The sequence below is a fragment of the Enoplosus armatus genome, chromosome 6 (genome assembly GCF_043641665.1).
Source record: "Enoplosus armatus isolate fEnoArm2 chromosome 6, fEnoArm2.hap1, whole genome shotgun sequence".
NCBI classification, from domain to species: Eukaryota; Metazoa; Chordata; class Actinopteri; order Centrarchiformes; family Enoplosidae; genus Enoplosus; species Enoplosus armatus.
The window spans coordinates 19,383,858-19,401,649 of record NC_092185.1 but is presented as its reverse complement, the minus strand read 5'-3'; the positions used below and the strand labels follow the sequence as shown (position 1 = coordinate 19,401,649).

At 45.3% G+C, this 17,792-nt stretch overlaps 1 protein-coding gene across 1 annotated transcript in view; it reads right to left on the bottom strand.

The window, feature by feature from the left end:
- hipk2 (homeodomain interacting protein kinase 2) overlaps window positions 1–17,578 on the bottom strand; it is a 64,964-nt gene extending 47,386 nt beyond the window's left edge. The window contains exons 1-3 of the mRNA XM_070906842.1: window positions 17,455–17,578; window positions 1,114–1,434; window positions 258–1,077 (exon numbers count right to left, since the gene is read on the bottom strand). Coding sequence (XP_070762943.1) covers window positions 258–1,077; window positions 1,114–1,434; window positions 17,455–17,473 — 1,160 coding nt within the window. The 5' untranslated portion in view covers window positions 17,474–17,578. The remainder of the gene's footprint in view (window positions 1–257; window positions 1,078–1,113; window positions 1,435–17,454) is intronic.
- Between the last annotated feature and the right edge of the window lie 214 nt (window positions 17,579–17,792).

The following is a 17,792-nucleotide window of genomic DNA, read 5'->3' as shown; positions in this document are numbered from 1 at the left end:
CAGCAGCAGCTCATAAGGCTGGCAGCAAATCTGGGTGTTTGGCCAAATAATCAGCTCAACTAGGAAAACATTCCTATTAAAGCTGGGATAAATCAAACAAGATGCAGAAAGCATAATGATCATCACAACAAACAACAGAGGAACGCATCTCTTTTTCATTGTGCCATTTCCTCTTTGCATCTGCATTGTTACATAAAATACCTAAATTAAGCCTTTCATATGCATTTCATTCATATAAGCAACTAATTACTACTTACCTGTAGTATCTGGACTGCAGATAAGTGGAGCAGACTGCTTTGGACACATGGCTGGCTGAGCCAAAGTCAATGACTTTGACCCTGTAGGGCTGTCGAGACGGGTCCACGAGCATGATGTTCTCTGGCTTCAGGTCAGCATGGATCAGCCCCAGGCTCTTCAGTTTCATTAGCGCTGTGGCCACTTGCTGTAGCACGGGTCTGATGTATTTGAGCGGCAGAGGGCTGAACTTGTTCTGCTTGAGGAAGTCGTACAGGTTCTGCTCCAGCATCTCAAATACCAGGCACGTGTGGTTCTTGTGCTGGAAGCACTCGTAGGCCCTCACAAAGTTGTAGTCATCTGCACTCTCCGTGCTGAGACGCGCCAGGATGCTGACTTCGATCTGACCCTGCCGTGCATACGACGGGTGGTTTTTTAAGATCTTGATCGCTACAATCTCGTTGGTGCCCCTCTTCCAGCACTTAACCACCTGTCCAAAGGTTCCTCGCCCCAAGAATTCCAGCACTTCGTAGGTGTTGGTCATGGAGCAGAGCACCTCATGTTGCACCAGCTGGTAGTCCCCCTCACTGTTGGAGCCGCTGTTCTTGGATGTTGCCGTGGAGGTGGCGGTGGCCACTGTGGCCACCGTGGCTCCACTGGCTGCTCCGTTCTGGATCATCGGTGGGCCGTGCTCCTCAATGATCTGCACACTGCTGTTGTTGTCAAGCTCCTCACTCTTGCGTTTAAGCCCGCATCGCTGGTAGGTATCGAGGAGACTGACCGTGCTGCGGCGTGTCAGGTTGTGGACACCAACCCCGCCACCCAAACCACTGCCGCCGCCACCTCCACCACCACTGCTGTTGCTGCTGCTGCCTCCACCCCCGCTGCCCAGCAGAGACCCCACGGCCCCGGAAGTGCTGCTGGCTGAGGCGACCACAATGTGGGCCGCGCTGGCTGGGAAGATGAGTGCCTGCTCGTAGGGCAGGGTGGAGCTGGCGACCTGCAGGGAGCTGTTGATGCCTAGGGGGCCACTGGCGGCCGACAAGTTCTTGCTGCTGTTGTGGCTGTAGACTTTGCTGTGTGTGCCGTACCCTGTCATATCCCAGTTACAACTCTGCTCCACCTTCAGTTTCTTCACGCTAAAGAAGGCACTTGATTGGAGAGTGTGAGGGGAGAACACTTGCACTTGCGAGGCCATACCTGTGACAAGAGGGGAACAGAGGGGAGGAGCAAAGAGGACAGGAGGGGAATGAAAGTGAGAGGTTAGGAAATTGAGAGTGTCTGAAACACGAGCGGTAGCCAGAAGCTTTAAATAAAGACAGCTTGGGTCAGAGCAGGTCATTAAAACACCAAGCGTATATGCTGATGCGTCAGCATGTTAACCTCTTGAACTCTTTAAGATCATAGTAAAGTAACAAGTATTAAATTACATTCAAAATGTCATTAAGCATTTGTTTCTAAGTAGTAGTCATGTAGTTGTAATGAGACATCAGATACTACGTCATTAGAACTGGTGGGAAAGGGATTGTTTTTATAATACAATATAAAGACATTTTTTATATTGTTACATAACATAAATAAAAGCCAGAATGTTTAGCAGAAAGATAAGCAGGTTTAGATTGAGTAGTGCTTATGCAAACCACTGGTTCATGCAGAGGAAATGCCATTTCCCCACTGTTCCCATCTGCAGCAGAGTAAATAGGCTGAGTGAATACTAAAAGAATACCCTTTCATGGGACACTCCACAGAGACAGCGGAGCAACACAAAATCAGGCACACAAAAAAATCTCAAGGAATGATTGCAATTTCCTTCCCCACTACACAACCCAGCCCTTGCATTTATTGGTACACAATTACTCAGTTTAGGGAAGGTGGTGGAAGAAATTTTGTTCCAAGTAACTATGAGAACAGGAGAGGGGCACTGAACTCCCTCTCAACTACAGATCCTGAAGACAACAAAACAAAAGCAAAACTGCAGAGAGGCTGCGCTCTGAACTCCTGGGAACAAGCTGCCTCAGAATAAGCAAAAGCTTCTCCAAGCAAACAACTGCCCAAAATAGTCGCTTTCTTTATCTCTCTCTTTGCTAACAGGCTTGTTTGTAACATTGAAATGATTATTACAGTACAGGGAAGATTATACGAGACTTGTAGCAATGCTATGTTTAAACAGTTTCCAGTAAACCAAAATTAGTTTACTGCTAACAAACTAAGAGCTTCCACCTGGCCATGCCAACGCCCACACAATTGGGCCTCGCTGTTGATCAACTGATGCATGAATCAAAGAATGTTACGGCTGCAGCTCGCACACCAACACTAACAAAATCATGAAAACAGCCCTTAAACTGGATTTTGCTGCTGGAAACAAATTCTGCTTTTGTGTGTTTAATAGACATCTTGAAAGCTGTGAAGTTTTGTTCCGTCCAGAAAGATAATTACAGGACCATTTTCCCTTCAAGTTTGGAGGACTTTCCATAACTGTGGGCTCTATTCTGGGGACAGAAAGCAGAGAGGAGGGGACATGCCTGGTCACTTTGTCATTATTAGCCCTCTGAGTGGTGATGATGATTAATTCAGTAGGAAGTTGGCAGCCCTCCACTGTACTTTGCTTCATTTGTCTTTTTTAACTCCCCTAACCTCTCTTCCTCCAACTTTTTTTTCTACATTTTTTTAGTCTCTCTGTGGCCTTGCCTGGACTTACTAGTTATCTACGTGGTCATCTGGTGTTAGCCCTAATGCTGCAGGATTGAAGCTGCAGTGCACATTAGAGGGCTCACTGTAAGCTTGGCGGATGTTGTACAGTAGCTGATGTAGCATAGCACCTTCATGCTCACTGTTATTTAAGCTTCAGCCATGATATCTGCACATATGGACTCTGAACAATCATTAAGATGTGGTGGGGTGTTTTTTTGTTGTTGTTGCATTAAGTGCCCACGCCCAGTCACTTCATGGCCAGTCCCGTAGGTATGGCTGGTCCAGAGAGGTAATGAAGATCGTCCGCTAGGCTATTAGGGGCAAGGCTCTCTGCTAATCACATAAGCCCTGAAGGCCAGATGTCACTCCTTGGATTACCAATTCCTGTGCCTGGACTTTACGCTAAAAATAATTTGAATGATGGGTTGCGTCACAGAGCAGCGTCAACAGTGTGTGACTGAGAGCCTGACAGGATAATCACAGGCACAGGCTGATGAACACAAAGATGGATGGACAGACACAGAGCTGGCTTGTTCCTCTTATGGAAAATTCCAGCATTTCATATCTGCCAGTGTGATTATGGATAGCTCGAGGTTTTACAAGGCCAGATTGAGGCTATCTGCTCTTTGCATTAGCATCACATGAATTCCTCTTCAGCCCTGTTCTTAGTCACTCATTCACTCTGTTTTGACACTGTGGTCAAAGAGTTCACTTGACATTGCCTACACGGTGCAATGAACTGAGGGCCACACATGTTTCCCTAAACTGGAGACGCCTCTAAAATATAGCTGACAAAAATGTTTAGAAATGCATAGCAACCTCTTGAAATTCAGCTTTGACTTGTTAAGAAACTCTGCACAGCTGGTTTTTGCGATGAAACTTAAAGCTGTGTAAACAGCACCACAGTTTATAGCCCTGTGTGGAACACAGATAAGTAATTTAATGAACCAAAAGTAAGAGGTCAAATGGGTGGGATGTTATCTCATGACAACATACACGGGCAACAATGTGACCAATTATACTTCATTGGGAAAGCAGCTCCAGTCCTCATGAATCACTCTTCACCCAAAGTGAAGTTCAAACATATTTATGATCCACAATCTGAGCAACCAAACCCTCCATACTGTTGTCAGAAACAACACAGTGCAAAAGACCTTCCCTTGAAAATGTCCTCTTGAAGTTTATTTGAATTTCTGAACTCCATGCCAAGCGCACAACTGTAAAGGTCCATTGTTGTACATTTACAATGTTGGAATGCCTTCAGTAGCCAAGGCTTTCCATTTAGCATACCTAAAGGAACACTGTGTGTCCCACATACTGCAATTAAGCATGCCAGGGAGGCATTTTCCACTGTTTAGAGGCAGCATGTTGAAATGGTAGTAGTCAATGTTTTCAGAGAGATTACTTCTCTGTCAGGGGGTTGTTAATCTTCTTTTTGGGAGGATCAGGACCGTTCTGCATGCCATGCGAGGGTGAGAGACGGACTGAAAGGGAGGGAAGGAGAATAGAGCGTGGAGAGCGGGGCCACGAGTGGCCCTCACATTCTAGCCTGTGACCTGCTTCTGTTTGCTCTCTTTTATTAAACCCGTCATTTATACTCGGCTGACAACATGACAGAGAGTATTGATGAGGACGCCTTTAGACACCACCAAACCTGCCAAGTAGTCCTTTGTAATTACAAATAGTCTTTTAATATAAAACCTGCTTATCATTCAGCTCATCCATGCCTGTCCTCAAAGTTCTGTGATTTACACAGAATTGTAATCTTTTTCCACTGTGATGGCAAAAATGCATAAAATCAGGCCAGTAAGTTCAAATATATATACCCCAGCCGTGACCTAGGAGATTATCCAGAGGCAGCAGTCAGGTCTGTCTGATCGATGTCTCCTGGATATATTTGGACTACTTTCTGAGGCCTAATGGCTACCGACACCAGTGGAGGTGCTCTGATGACCCTGTCTCTTTACCGAACATCCAAGTGTCTGCAGGTCTGGAGGGTGTGAGGGGTGCAAATCACTGGCTAATGAAATTACTTCGGACTGTCTAGACAAAGCATTACCTCACCCTTCACTGCTGTTTGCATGTGGGTGTTCATTCAGTGAGCCCCTGTGCTCTGTTTGGAAGCATCTGCACTTGTTTCTTAACTCGTGTATCCAGGTTGTCTTTTATATGCATCTTTAATTTGAGGGATGCCACATGTACATGATGGCCAACAGAACCACTGGTGGAAAGCCTGTAGTGGGGCAAAGTGACAGACAGAGACTTTGGGGTTAAACACAACAGTGAACGCACCACAGAAGAGGAACATATTGTCCATACAGAGAGGCCTAGCCTTGTGTTCCTGCCTCCTGCCTGAGTTCTGCCCTCAGTGGGGGAGCTGGAGCTTGACACTGCATCTCTCTCTCTCACCAGCGGACACTATTGACCATCCTGTCTGCTTTTTTAGCTCTCTCATCTCTGCTTATTTATAGAATAATGCATCAGACGAGCTCGCAGGGAGATACTGTCACGCAGGCTGCTGCTCCATCAGCCTTTATGCTCATCCTGACCACAGTATTTGACCAGTTGGAATTGCCTCGCCATCTCTCTCCACTCTCTTACAAAAACACAGAAGAGGACGGATATCCATTGGGCATATTGACAGCCTAAGAGGCAAATATGAATGTGGTTTGACAGACAGACATACACAGGACGTGTAAATCAGCAACATGCCTGCTGTAAATGTGACACTCCCTCAACTCTCCCCTTCCTGGAAGCTAACAGCCAAAGATACAACATGTTGTGTTAGCAGTGAGATAACATGTTCGGCCAGCACTTGTTCAAATGCGCCTGAATAGATACACAAGCAAGAACAGACACACACAAGCACAAATGTTCTTATGCAGGTGCACACAGGAGCACCAATATAAAGGTGCATGCAACTACACACATTCACACCAACTGATGTGAAACACAACTCTGAATAAGTTATTATATTAATATTATTATATACATTATTAGCTTTCTTAGGGTTTACCTTAGCAATGATAGCTTGTATAGTTAAAGTTTTAATATTGACATTTCTAATCTAGTAGAGCTGAAAAACGTGGCTCCCCAGGGTAACTGTGAGTAGATAAGGAGGCTGCTATTCACGTGTGGTCATAAAACGGCTGGTGTGAGAAAAACATTTGCCTTGTTTATACTGCCAGGTCAGCCTAACCAGGCGCTGAACCAAGGCACAGGGTGGAGGAGAGGAGCGGCAGATGAGATGAGGAGGAGCGCGAGGGGAAGGGAGGCAGAGGGGGTGGCAGAGTGGCTCTGCTTGAGCTGGATTTCTTATTAATCAAATCACGAGTGTAGCGAGTGTACAAAGCACAGCACCCAACTTCCTCCCCAATGAAAGACAGAAAGACAGAAGGAAAGAAAGAAAGAAGTCTGGTAATAAATGTCCTTGCTGCTGTAGAAGTAAAATGTTGAATGTGGAGCAGATAAGAAGAAACAGTTTGTTCTGTGCAGGAGTCTGGTGTGTTTTGTGGCAGTATAAAACGAGAAGGAGGGGGCTGAAAACGTGCCCAACCATAAACCAATGGCACCTGTTAACTCGTGGCTTGACTGCACTACCATTGACAGCCACTACATGCATCGAGCTGAGCGGCGGCTTCGACTCCAGTGGCAAACACAGTGCGGGGCCATGCAGGGACACACACCTGATAAGCAGACCTCTCCACAATGCTTATCATTTACACACAGTAAGAGAAAACGCCCCAACACACCACACTTCCTCTTATGTCATTAGGATCAACAATGACAGCTGGACACAATGTACTATAATGAGATCAACATATGAGAACTGCAGGCAAGAAACAGCAACCCAACATAGACAGCAATGGGGGAGGACATGACTGTGACATGACCACCACACCAGGATGTTACGTATATGTCGCTTAGGGACTTAATGAGTTGAGATCAAGCACAAAGCTGTATAAGGAAGATTCTGGGGCCTTTGAAGTGTGTGTTACACTGGTGTCACCATGGGTTCTTATGGGTTAAGAAGGGCCAGTGCAGTATGGATTTTGTTGTGTGCCGACTGTGTTGTCCTATAATCTACAGACAAAGTAAGGTTTTAGTGTGAATGTATGTTGCTGCTGCTCGTATGCTGCTCGTACATACCGTGACCTGAGGTTTTGAAAGGATGGTGCTTCAGTAAGTGAAAGACAAAAGCCAGTCATATGCAAACACAAAAAGAAACACGACGATGCCCATGTTCACACGCAGGGACGCGCATGCCTGCGTACACAAACACAAGTTAGCCCCCTGTCAACATTTCAGCCATTATTCACCCTAATGTTCACTTGACAGCGTCTAACCTCTTCCTGAGCACACAAATATAATTATATTCTCAGACAAAAACGTTAAAAAAAAAACAAACAAAGGATTTTAAAAATGTTGGGGGAAAAATTCTACAATAATCCACCACCATTTTCATTTCATGTGATCGCTTGTTATTTATGCATGGGCTGCCTAATATATTCCCAACAGGTATTCAGTTTGTGAGGTTCATAATCGTCTTATGAACCCTGCTAATGTGATTATCACATCCAAAGTGTTAAGTGAGTCTTTACTCTTTTCTACATTTTTGGAATATGAGCTATATTTGAGGTTGGTAAACAATTGACTTAACTTGTCCAAAGTAAGAATGAGAGAGTCAAACAGCAGAAGGAAGAGATGGAGACAGTCACAGGGAAAGATGGGAGGGAGCACTGCCTTGGACACCGGCATCATTGCCCCACCCTGCCACCCTGCCCTGTCCCATTGGAACAGACTGCTAAGAATTGGTTTTGGGTGTGTTCTTGAGCTAAGGGGTCAAAGCCTGCTGCTGCATTAATATCCAACAGAGACAGCTGCAATAACGCCTTTCCTGCTCAGCATGCTCACCTCCACCAAGGATGCACCCAACACCACACACACACAACTCTCTGCATGTGTGCAGAATGTGTGTACACACGTGTCAGTAGGTGTGTACCCACAGACATGCATTTATGCATTTCTGAGACTCCACATGTGCATGTGTTTATGTGTGTAACTTGACTTTGACTTCCACAACTATTTGTCAGAGCTAGTCTATCATCTTAGCTATGTAGTGACAACATGCATAAAATAACCATCCCAAAACACACACACACGCCCACAGGGATTCATCTGATGCCCCACCCCTTCGAAGACCCTGTGATGAACCCCGACAACAGGAACCAGTCCAACCTGACCAGGCACCTGGGGACCAATCACACACAGGCAGGACCACCACTTCCTGTGTTTCCAAAACACAGTCGTATTCAAACAGCAAACTGATAGGAAGGTCTAGCTTAAAAAAAGAGAAGAGGAATGAGTTGCTAAGATATACCTGAATGAAAATGCTTTGCAGATTTGTTTGTTTGTTTGTTTTAAGCACAGCTGGTAAAAAAATAAATAAAAAAAAACTACCAATGCCTGGCAGTTACTTTCTCTTTCTGTGGCTTGCAAGTTGTCAGCTTGAAACCAGGATGGCGTGTGGTGTTTTTGAATGACGAGTTGTGACATACAGGCCCAGTCAGCGTGTTTGATAATGATAAGTGCTGATGCTGGCACATGCAGCCCACTTTTTTACTGCCTCAAAGATGGCAGAAAGAGGAAGAAACATCGTAGCTCTTTATAACCCCCACATGTGGCTAGCCTTCTGTTCCCCTGTCTCCCCCACTGTACTCCACCTTTCTGCACTCTCTGCTATCAAATACAAGCTGGGGATGGTGCACATGCCTCCCCAGGCGACAAGAGTGTGTGATATTTCAGCAGGGTGTGTGAAGCTTCTACTCGGGGCCTATTAAGGCCACAGATCAGACTAATTTAGACTACAGATGCCTTTTTTCTCCCTCTAAAATGCCTCAACATGCACTCCTGCCTTTATACTGCAGGTGACTCATCCAAATGCACGCTCAATAAATTATTTTAATCTCCTAATCTCTCTTCATCTTCTTCTTTTTAACCCTCTCTCCTTCTGTAGCTTCGCTCATTCTGTCTGTCTCTTCTGTGACAAAGTAAGGGGGCCCACCATGCTATATATTCCAACAGCTTTTAAAAGATTATAACACGTGTTCACATACCAATTTAGCGAGGCATATGTGTTAGTCTTAATCCAACTGACAGTGTGTCGTAAACATGGCTGTTGAGTCTTTTCTGGCCACAGAACTGAGGTAATAAATATAGCTAGCCAACTCAGCCCTCTGCGTCTGATTCAGCGTGAAAATCATGGCTTTAGCCGATTATATTTACAGTGTCCTCACAGTCACAAATAGCAGTCAAACCCAGGCAGGAAGTGGCTATTCTGACCCTCGGCTTAACACCCACATACTGAGCGGCCGTGTATGAGAAGTACACATTTGAATTGGCTTGCATAAAAGGTAAACACCTTCAAAAGGAGAATAAGAGTTGTTGGTTTTACAAATATAACCATTATGACGGACTTTCATGTAACTTTGGTAAATCACATGAAACAAGATCCATCTACTGTGAGAATTTGCCAGGTTGGCTTTGTTCCTGTGGTCTGAGCTGTTTCTAAACTCCCAGTTCAGTAGTAACTGAGAGGGACTTTAACAGATGGAAAAGATGAGCTGTGGGAAGCCAGTAAATAATGATTCATCACACTGTAAGATGCTTTACTGTGAATAAAGATAGAAATGCTAGTAGCCTGTTAGCCTAGCGGAGGTATTTTTTTTGTCCAGGCTATTAAAAGGTTGAAAGGATGTTACTGAGATGGAAGCCACTTAACGCCACCATGTTTTTTGCCCAAATGTCTTTAAGTTTAATGCTCATGAATGCAGAACTCCTCCTCACACGCTGTCTCTGTCTCACAGAGGCCTAATGAGGTAAAAACAGCTCGCCTGGCCTGGACCGCTCTGGAGCAGTAATGGGAAAAGAACAGGTCCTCATAGCTAAAGGTCAACTTTTGGCCTTTTTCTCAGCCAGCTTCTCTAAAAAGTGATGGAGGGGCGGGAGCATGTTTGTGTGTGTCAGCAGCTGCTGGGCTCTGTCAGGGGAGCTGAGGAGATGGGCGCCTCACCGAACAGCACTGAGATGTAATAAGGGGACTGGTTAAAGGAGACGAGGGGTGAGATCTACGACCCCCAACACCACCGCCACCAACAAAATCCCTCTATGACCAGTGACCCCTCCACCCCTTAACCAAATGCCACCCCCCCCCCCCCCCCGACCCCCCCAAAACGCCCCTGACCTCAGGCAGTGCCCCTGAGGCCCATGGGCCCCCTAGAAGAGGGTATTCATCTCTCCACCCCAGCTCCACTGCCCCCCTCCCTCCATTTTTTTCTGCCTTACTTTTTCAATCTCTGTCACTCCCTGTCTCACTGCCATTCTCCCTCTCCCTCTCTGTCTCTCAGGCTGAATAGAGGGGTCAGTTCAAAAGGCTGCGCCAGGCAGAGCTGCTGGCTGGCCATGATGCGCCTGAGGCTTTGAAGTGAGGAGTGGATCTAAAAGGTGTGCAGAATGTTTTTTTATGCTGCAACACACTTGGGCCCAGAAGCATAAACAGGTGCTGCTATTGCTCTTCCTGAAATGTGTTTAGTTAAGTCCACCATGAACTTAAGCTTCATGATAATAGATGAGAATACATGAGAAGCAACATTACAATCGCAATAAATGTCACTATTGTTTGTCAAAGTATGCTTCTATTTTAAATTAACTGCAATATAATGTCTGAGCCCTTTGCTAGAACTTTCAGAATAAAATAATAGGAATAGCAAAGGCATAACCATTTCCTCAAACCTTTCCGAAGATCCTAAATGTTGCATGTTTTAATAAAAAGGTTCGCACTGCCATTAAACGACCATAATCATTCACTCATGCTATAACGTAAAAATGTTACTTACTGTCTAAATGTTCATGCAGCTGTGAGGAAATATTTCTCACAGTCAGGACATTCAGCGTTTTTTCATGTCAGTACTGGAGTGGTATTAGAGGAGCCACAGCATTGTCTAATTGAATCAATGACTTTTTAACACCTCTCCCTCTCTACATTATCTCTTAAAAGCTCATAAAAGCCTGATTTCCAGCCTTCAGCGGTAACGAAGGAATCACTTTCTCTACATATGTGAATATTAAACAGATATAGAGACCATTTTATTACATTTCATGACTATAATTCTTAAAACCTCTGAGAGATTTCTATCAGCACATTTAGTCACTTCTACCTCCTGCTCCTTTTGATGTGTAACTTGTTAGTTTACCGTGTAGTGAGACTGATTTTTCATAGGGACTACAGGATTCCCAAGAGAATCAGATTAAGAAAAAAAAAAAGACATCACTTTAGAGGGAGGGGTGTGTCTGTAATAGTGACCGCCACATTTTATTTCCAGTTGCTGGCTTGCATGGGGATGTGTCATCACAACTGCTTTCACGGTAATAGAATAATGAGAATCACACAGCGTGCAGAGAAAAGTGAAATGAGATTGAATAAGAAGATGAGAAGTGGCGAATGAATATATGTGAGAAAGAATCTCAGAGCAAATATTGCACAAAAAGCAAGCAGGGGGAAAAGAAAAGGGCTAAAGCTGCTCATTTCCATGCCTGTTGACTCTTTTGACTACCCTAGTCCTTGTCTACTGCTGTCTCCTTTCTCTGTTCTGTGCCTTTTGCCTCCTGGCTCTGGGCAGAAATGGGCTTGAGCGCTCGTCTGAGCTTTGAAGTCCTTTGGTTATCAGCCAAGCGTTACACTGTACCTGCAGCCATCTGTGAAGGGGCCGCCAGCAGCCACCCATCGCTCCACTTCCCTTCCATGACCGAGAGGGGCCAAAGCCAGGAGTGGTGATGGGCCTGGCAGCGGGCACTTAGTCCACATTGGCTGGCCACACATGGTAGAGCCCATAGCTGTGTCCGTGTCAATGAGTATGAGAGCATATACCCTAAAAACCCCAACCTCAGTGCCCTAATCTTACTGTGTAATTCAGTCCTTCTCTGCTCATTTCAATACCTGTAAACACCCTCTCCCTCTCCATCCTCACCCTCCCAGCCTGTCTCTTTCCCTCGGAAGAGGAGGAAAAATGTGGAGGTTATGAAAGGCTTGATTAAAAACTGCAAACCATTTTTCACTCTGCGCTTCGTGTAATATAAAGAGACGATGAAGATCTTTTGTTTAAATTAAGTGGCTGTGAGTGCGGCAGTTGCCCTCACCATCCAGCTGTAGCACCTTATATCATCCATTGTCTTTACACCACATTCGAGGCTTTGTTCAACTTTTTGACTTGCTTCGTGTGTGCATGTGCAATATGACGTGTCAAGCTGAAAGGCCCGATGAGCCAGTGATAAATACAGCCCGCAGCGGCAGCTCTCTTCCAGAGAGTGCGATGTCAAATGGTCTGGTATGGGGGGGACATTATGACAAACAATAGGATTAAGACCTGCGACAATGTGCACCAAAAACAAGCCGGTGGTTTGGTTTGGGGGGTTAGTGATGGCACTAAGACAAGCCAGGGGGGACGGAGTCAGGCGGGAAGCGGTGGTGGGGGTCTGAGGGCTTTTGAGTGGGGGTCATGATTACGGAGAACAAAAAAGCTACAGTAGTTAGACCTCTTCTCAGACCAGCCTCCAATTACACACACACACACACACACACACACACATACGTGGGGGCTTCCAATCTGGCCATCAGGCTGTTGCTGAAGTGTCACATGGGCACCATGTGTGCTGGCCAATGGCCTCACGGCTTATCAACAAACAGAGAGGGATGGAAGGACAGATAAGAGATAGATGTGGGGGTGGGGCAGGGAAACGTGGGGTGGGTGGGGGTGGGAATTGGAGGGGTCATTGGCGGATGATGATTGCAAAGAGAGCATGCAATATATGGTATGCGAGCAAAATGCAGATCATGCTCATGCTGCACTGTACAATATTATTCACACACACACACACACACACACATATATATATATAATATATATATATAGCGATTTGACACCTTCAGCATATAAAGCGTCCTTTCTGCTCCAGGAATCTCTGTGTAATTACTGCTTAACAGGCCCAAGTTAACAAAAGGTCTCATTCACTCTCTGCTGTGTGGAGAAACAGCAAAATGTGAACCTTTGTTTAAACCATGGCTCTCATGGCATAAGGTGCAGAGACTCTCAGCACTTTAGAACAGACGCTACTCTTTTCCAAGCAAGAGGAGGTTATTTAAAATTTTAAGACAGACACTCGTCTCTTTTGTTCTCACTTACAGGTAACAGGCTCACTGAGAACCAGAAATTATTTTTCCAAAATTGTGTGTGTTTAAAGTGTTAATTCCAGCAATCAAGCGTTCTGTGAAAGCAGATGTGAAAGCAGATATCACAACTTAAATCCACATAAAAAGTGTTTTAACTTTTATATTACAGGCCAGTAAGTAAACTAAAAAAACAACTGTAAAATGCCAGTTACACTAGTTTCCTCAGAGCCGGGAGTCGTTGCACTGCTAGTCAGAGCCAGAGGCAGCTGTTCCACACAAGCTGACACCATACACAGTGTGAAACAACAGTGCAGGGAAAAAAAGGGCCTTCACACATGCATGACAACCAACACGGAAATGCCTTGTGTAAGCAGTCGACAGGGTTTAGGCTCCATCCCAGCCAGCCTCCCCCCTTCCACTTCGTTAAAAATGAACTAATGTCAGCAACTGATGTGGTCTCCCGCTTCAAGGACCTCGGAGCCCGGCTTTCAGAGTGGTTTTCCGAGAGCGAGGCCTGAAACATATGGCAGAGGCACTAAAACAGGAGGCTTATTGACGGAGGAGAAATTGAGAATTGCAAAGTCCCCTTGCATTTCAATTGAATCTCCTCTACGCAAAAAAAAAGAGCCAGAAGAATGATGTGCTGGAGTACTGGAGGCAGTTTTACTCCTGAGAAATTTGCTGAAAAGAGTATATGAAAAGTTGAGCCTGTTGAAATAGCCAGAGGTATTCTGCTCATATTCAAGGCTGGGCCTCCTGTGTCAGACTGGCCTCTACTAACCTGTCATTTCAGTTCAGGCTGATGTTCCCCTCCCCTCCACCCCATCTGTTTCCCAAACCCTTCAGATCACACCTGTGAACTATTTCAGCACATCAGAGGGCTCGCATATTCCCTTGTCTTCAACCGAGAGCTACACACTCACCTCATCTCACATAAAACTCACATTCTATCTCCCTCCAAAGCCTCAGCTTCTTCTGCTAAATGCTTCAACAAATCAATAGCACAAAGAATCCCCGAAACACTGGATTTCACTTCCTTTTCAGGATAGGAGGCTTTGAATAATGCAAAAGCGATACTTGTAAAGACAGCTTATCCATTTTCATAACCCTTTCTGAGCAGCCCACCTTCCAAACAAGTCATGAGGTGATGCACCAGGTCAACAAACAGAACAAAAACGGCCGCTGAGTGAAAGCGAAAAACGAGAGATAAACATTCACAATGGCACCTACAAGGATTTGCAGACTGTTCTTCCCTGCAAGCTATTTAACTATCACCCTATCTCTTACCAACTGTTTAGCCATCCCTCCCTCCCCAGGCCTTTCTCTTTCTCCACTGTGGACAGTGAAGAGCTAAACACGCCGCCCTGCTTGTCATAACAGTCAGGAAGAGAGACCCTCCTCGGTTCCCCTGACTGAGGTGTGGCCCCACCGTGGCCCCCAAAGCCCCCCAGGGTTCTTCCTGCAATTCTAATCAAAGTTTAAAAAGCCGCAACCTTGGACTCTAAGCCTGGGTCGTGGCCTGTGAGGAAGATATCAATCAAGCGGCTCCAAACAAGCGTGAGGGGGAAGAGGGAGGGAGACGGAGAGAGAGTTGAGGGCAGTTTCTGGAAAAGTCTGGCTCTCTCTGTCCTTCAGTCCTCAAAGGAGTAACTTCCCCTCAACGGGGGTAGGGTGCATTCCCCCATACCTGGAAACCACTAGGTAATTCAAAGTTGCATGAACACATAATGGTTGTGTGGAAGGATAAAACATTAATCTGCCTCTGATGCTGCAGCGCCTGTCACCACCACCACCATCATCATCAGCCTCTGACTCATACTCCAGTCCATTTTTCCAGGCGGGAATGAATGAATCCTCTCTGGAATAGTACTGGTTGACCTGTGAGAGGCGAATCTGCAAATGAAGTTGCCTTCCTGCCTGGTGCCCAGCTGTCTAATCCTCTATCTGGCCTGCCCTACAAATGGGTGAAGGCACATGTGTATGGACTCATGCACAGATAGAGACATGTGCACATGCAGTCATGAGCACAGCACCAAGACCCATATGCAGCCAGGGAAGAGGGCAGGCAGGCAGCAGGCAGGGTTTGGCTGTGTCTGAATATTAGCTTTTCCACAGCTGGGGGCTGCTGGACCTGCTCTGTTCATCAGACATCCATCAAGGTGTCAGTTTGGGTTATGAGACCAGGCTCCCAGGGTGATCAGACCGCTGCCCTGCCTGCCAGCAGGTCCGCCTGATGGCCTTCTCTCTGGGCCAAGAAGGACCAAAGGCAAACACGTAACAAAAAAAAAGAAAAAAGGAAGAAAGCTTATCCAACTGGGACATGGATACAAATTCACACAAACATGATGATCTCTATCTCAACCTTGTTTAAAGAAAGAATTCCTAATGAATGATTATGAATGAGAAATCAAGTTCACCAAACAAAAACAAATGTCTACTGTGAAGTGTTTTTTTCCTCAGCAAGCTCAACTTTAAACTATAAGAGGAAGTAGTTAATCATATAGATTGAAGTTATTAGTTGCCCTGTAGCCAAGGGTGAGTAATCACCATAATAGCCAGTCTCATTCTACATGAAGGACCCCCCCAAATCTATTTTCCACCAGAGCCATTTCCATGCTGCTCTGCATAACAGCCCTCTCCAACACTGAGGAGGACAGGCAAGGTAATTAATCCCCCCCTGCCGCCTCTTTCTCTTCCCTTCTCCTCCTCTCTGTGGTGAAGGGAAAAGCCGGGGAATGTAATTTACACTAATTACCTTTTGCATAGGAGTCTCATTTCAACTTTCCTTTTCATGTTGAAAATGCCGTATAGTCTCGAGCTATGCCTCCAACCTTCACCACCCCTAATGAAAAATCACCACAATATTCCTATAGTGACAACAGCACTTAGTGAGGAGTTTGAGCAACCTCATTGTAGTTTATGATACTGCCTCTTCTATAGCAATTATTATATAACCTAATATTCCTATTAGGACCTGCTTTTGCTAGTAATGTTTATAAAATGTCACTTTAAAATGTGTTTAAGTACTACTTTCAATAGTTCTTTTTCTTAATGGTCATTTTGAATAGAAAAGAAGGGGGTTCCCTTTAACACCAGCAGAGGGACTATAGAGTAGACCAGAAGATATTGAACATGAGGCTGCTCAAAAATAAATATTGGAAACATCAAGGCTCATCATTTGCTTTGTGCTACTATTCAATTAGCATAAGCTCCAGATGATCATGTAAACCTGTTTCCTTTATAAATACTGTTAGAGGGTATATGTCCTATTATATGTCCTATTATAAGCATCTCCACAGGCTACAGTGTACAGTTCTGAGTGATACATTACTACAGCTGAATTAAATCCACATCTAACATAAAGCTGCATGTCCCTGTTGTATCACACTATGGAGTCTATTGCTGTTATTTGTGTAGTTGCAGTCGGACCACTCACAGACCCCCACCGAACATGCACGGATTATAATGGGCCGCTTGCATTGTTTTACGTCTATAACCCACCTTGCAACGACATTGCAAAGCAAACACGTTTTTTGTGCGAGAATTGCTCTGTTAGAATAAAAAAAAAAAAAAAAGAAACCTGTATGACAGCAAACAATTTAGAGAGGCATGCGGGGTAGCATTCTCCCAATTGGATTAGTCACAGGCATACAGTGCTGCAGCGATAGCGAATATGCTTGTGTTTAAGCTTGCCTTTGGTTTCCGGAAGAAAAATAAATCATGGGAAGCAATGCACCGAGGATCTGCAACATCTGAAGTCGGCCAGTTTGAAGATTTGCGTGAAATAATTGGAGACAGAGGAATGAGAGTGAATAGAAGGCGAGACTCGGAGCGATCGGTCTCCCCCCGACCTTCTTTCACTCCCTCTCCTTCTTTAAGCACAGCTATAATTCCCACCAGGAACAAACATGAGGACAAAAACACAACATCTCCAGGTGTGTGTGTGGACACATGTAGACCGCTGTATGTTAAACACATGCTCGTCTTTGACCTTATTCAGGCGCCGTATCAGCGCTATTTTGACGGGCACATCTCAGACTGTCTGAGTATTTACTAATATTCTTTAACTGTGAGTAAAAGCGGTCATGCACGAAGCTGCGGGGGATGTGCCGAGCTACTTGCAGCAGGTTTAGAAAACACAATGTAAATATATGTTTAATGACTCTGGCTGGGAGAGGAGAGGGTGCAACGCATCTCTCCCCCCCGTATCAGCCGCAATTCGATTGTATCTCAACTGACACAGTGACTGAGCCCCGCACAGGGGGGGGGGGGGGGGGACAGCACATTTCCAAAAACCATCTTACCTTCGTATACAGGGGCCATCGGTGCAAGGATTTCTGTTATTCATGGCAAAAAATAAAGCGAGATGTCTGTTCAAAACTCAATGAAAATCTGCCATCTTGAAACACTGATGAGAGAGTCGCCGCGGTCTCCTGCATTACTGGCCCAGTTCATTAGTGAGGAAAATGCTCATAATTCATATCCAGGCGTTTTCTTTCACAAACGTACGGTCCGACGCGAGGGGAGCAGACAGAGGAGAGGCTGTGCAATGCAAAATCCCAGCTGCGGCGTGTTTCTGGAGGCTCAGATGATGAGCCACGATGACAGGTTTACTTCAGCTATTGTGCGACATGTCTGTGGA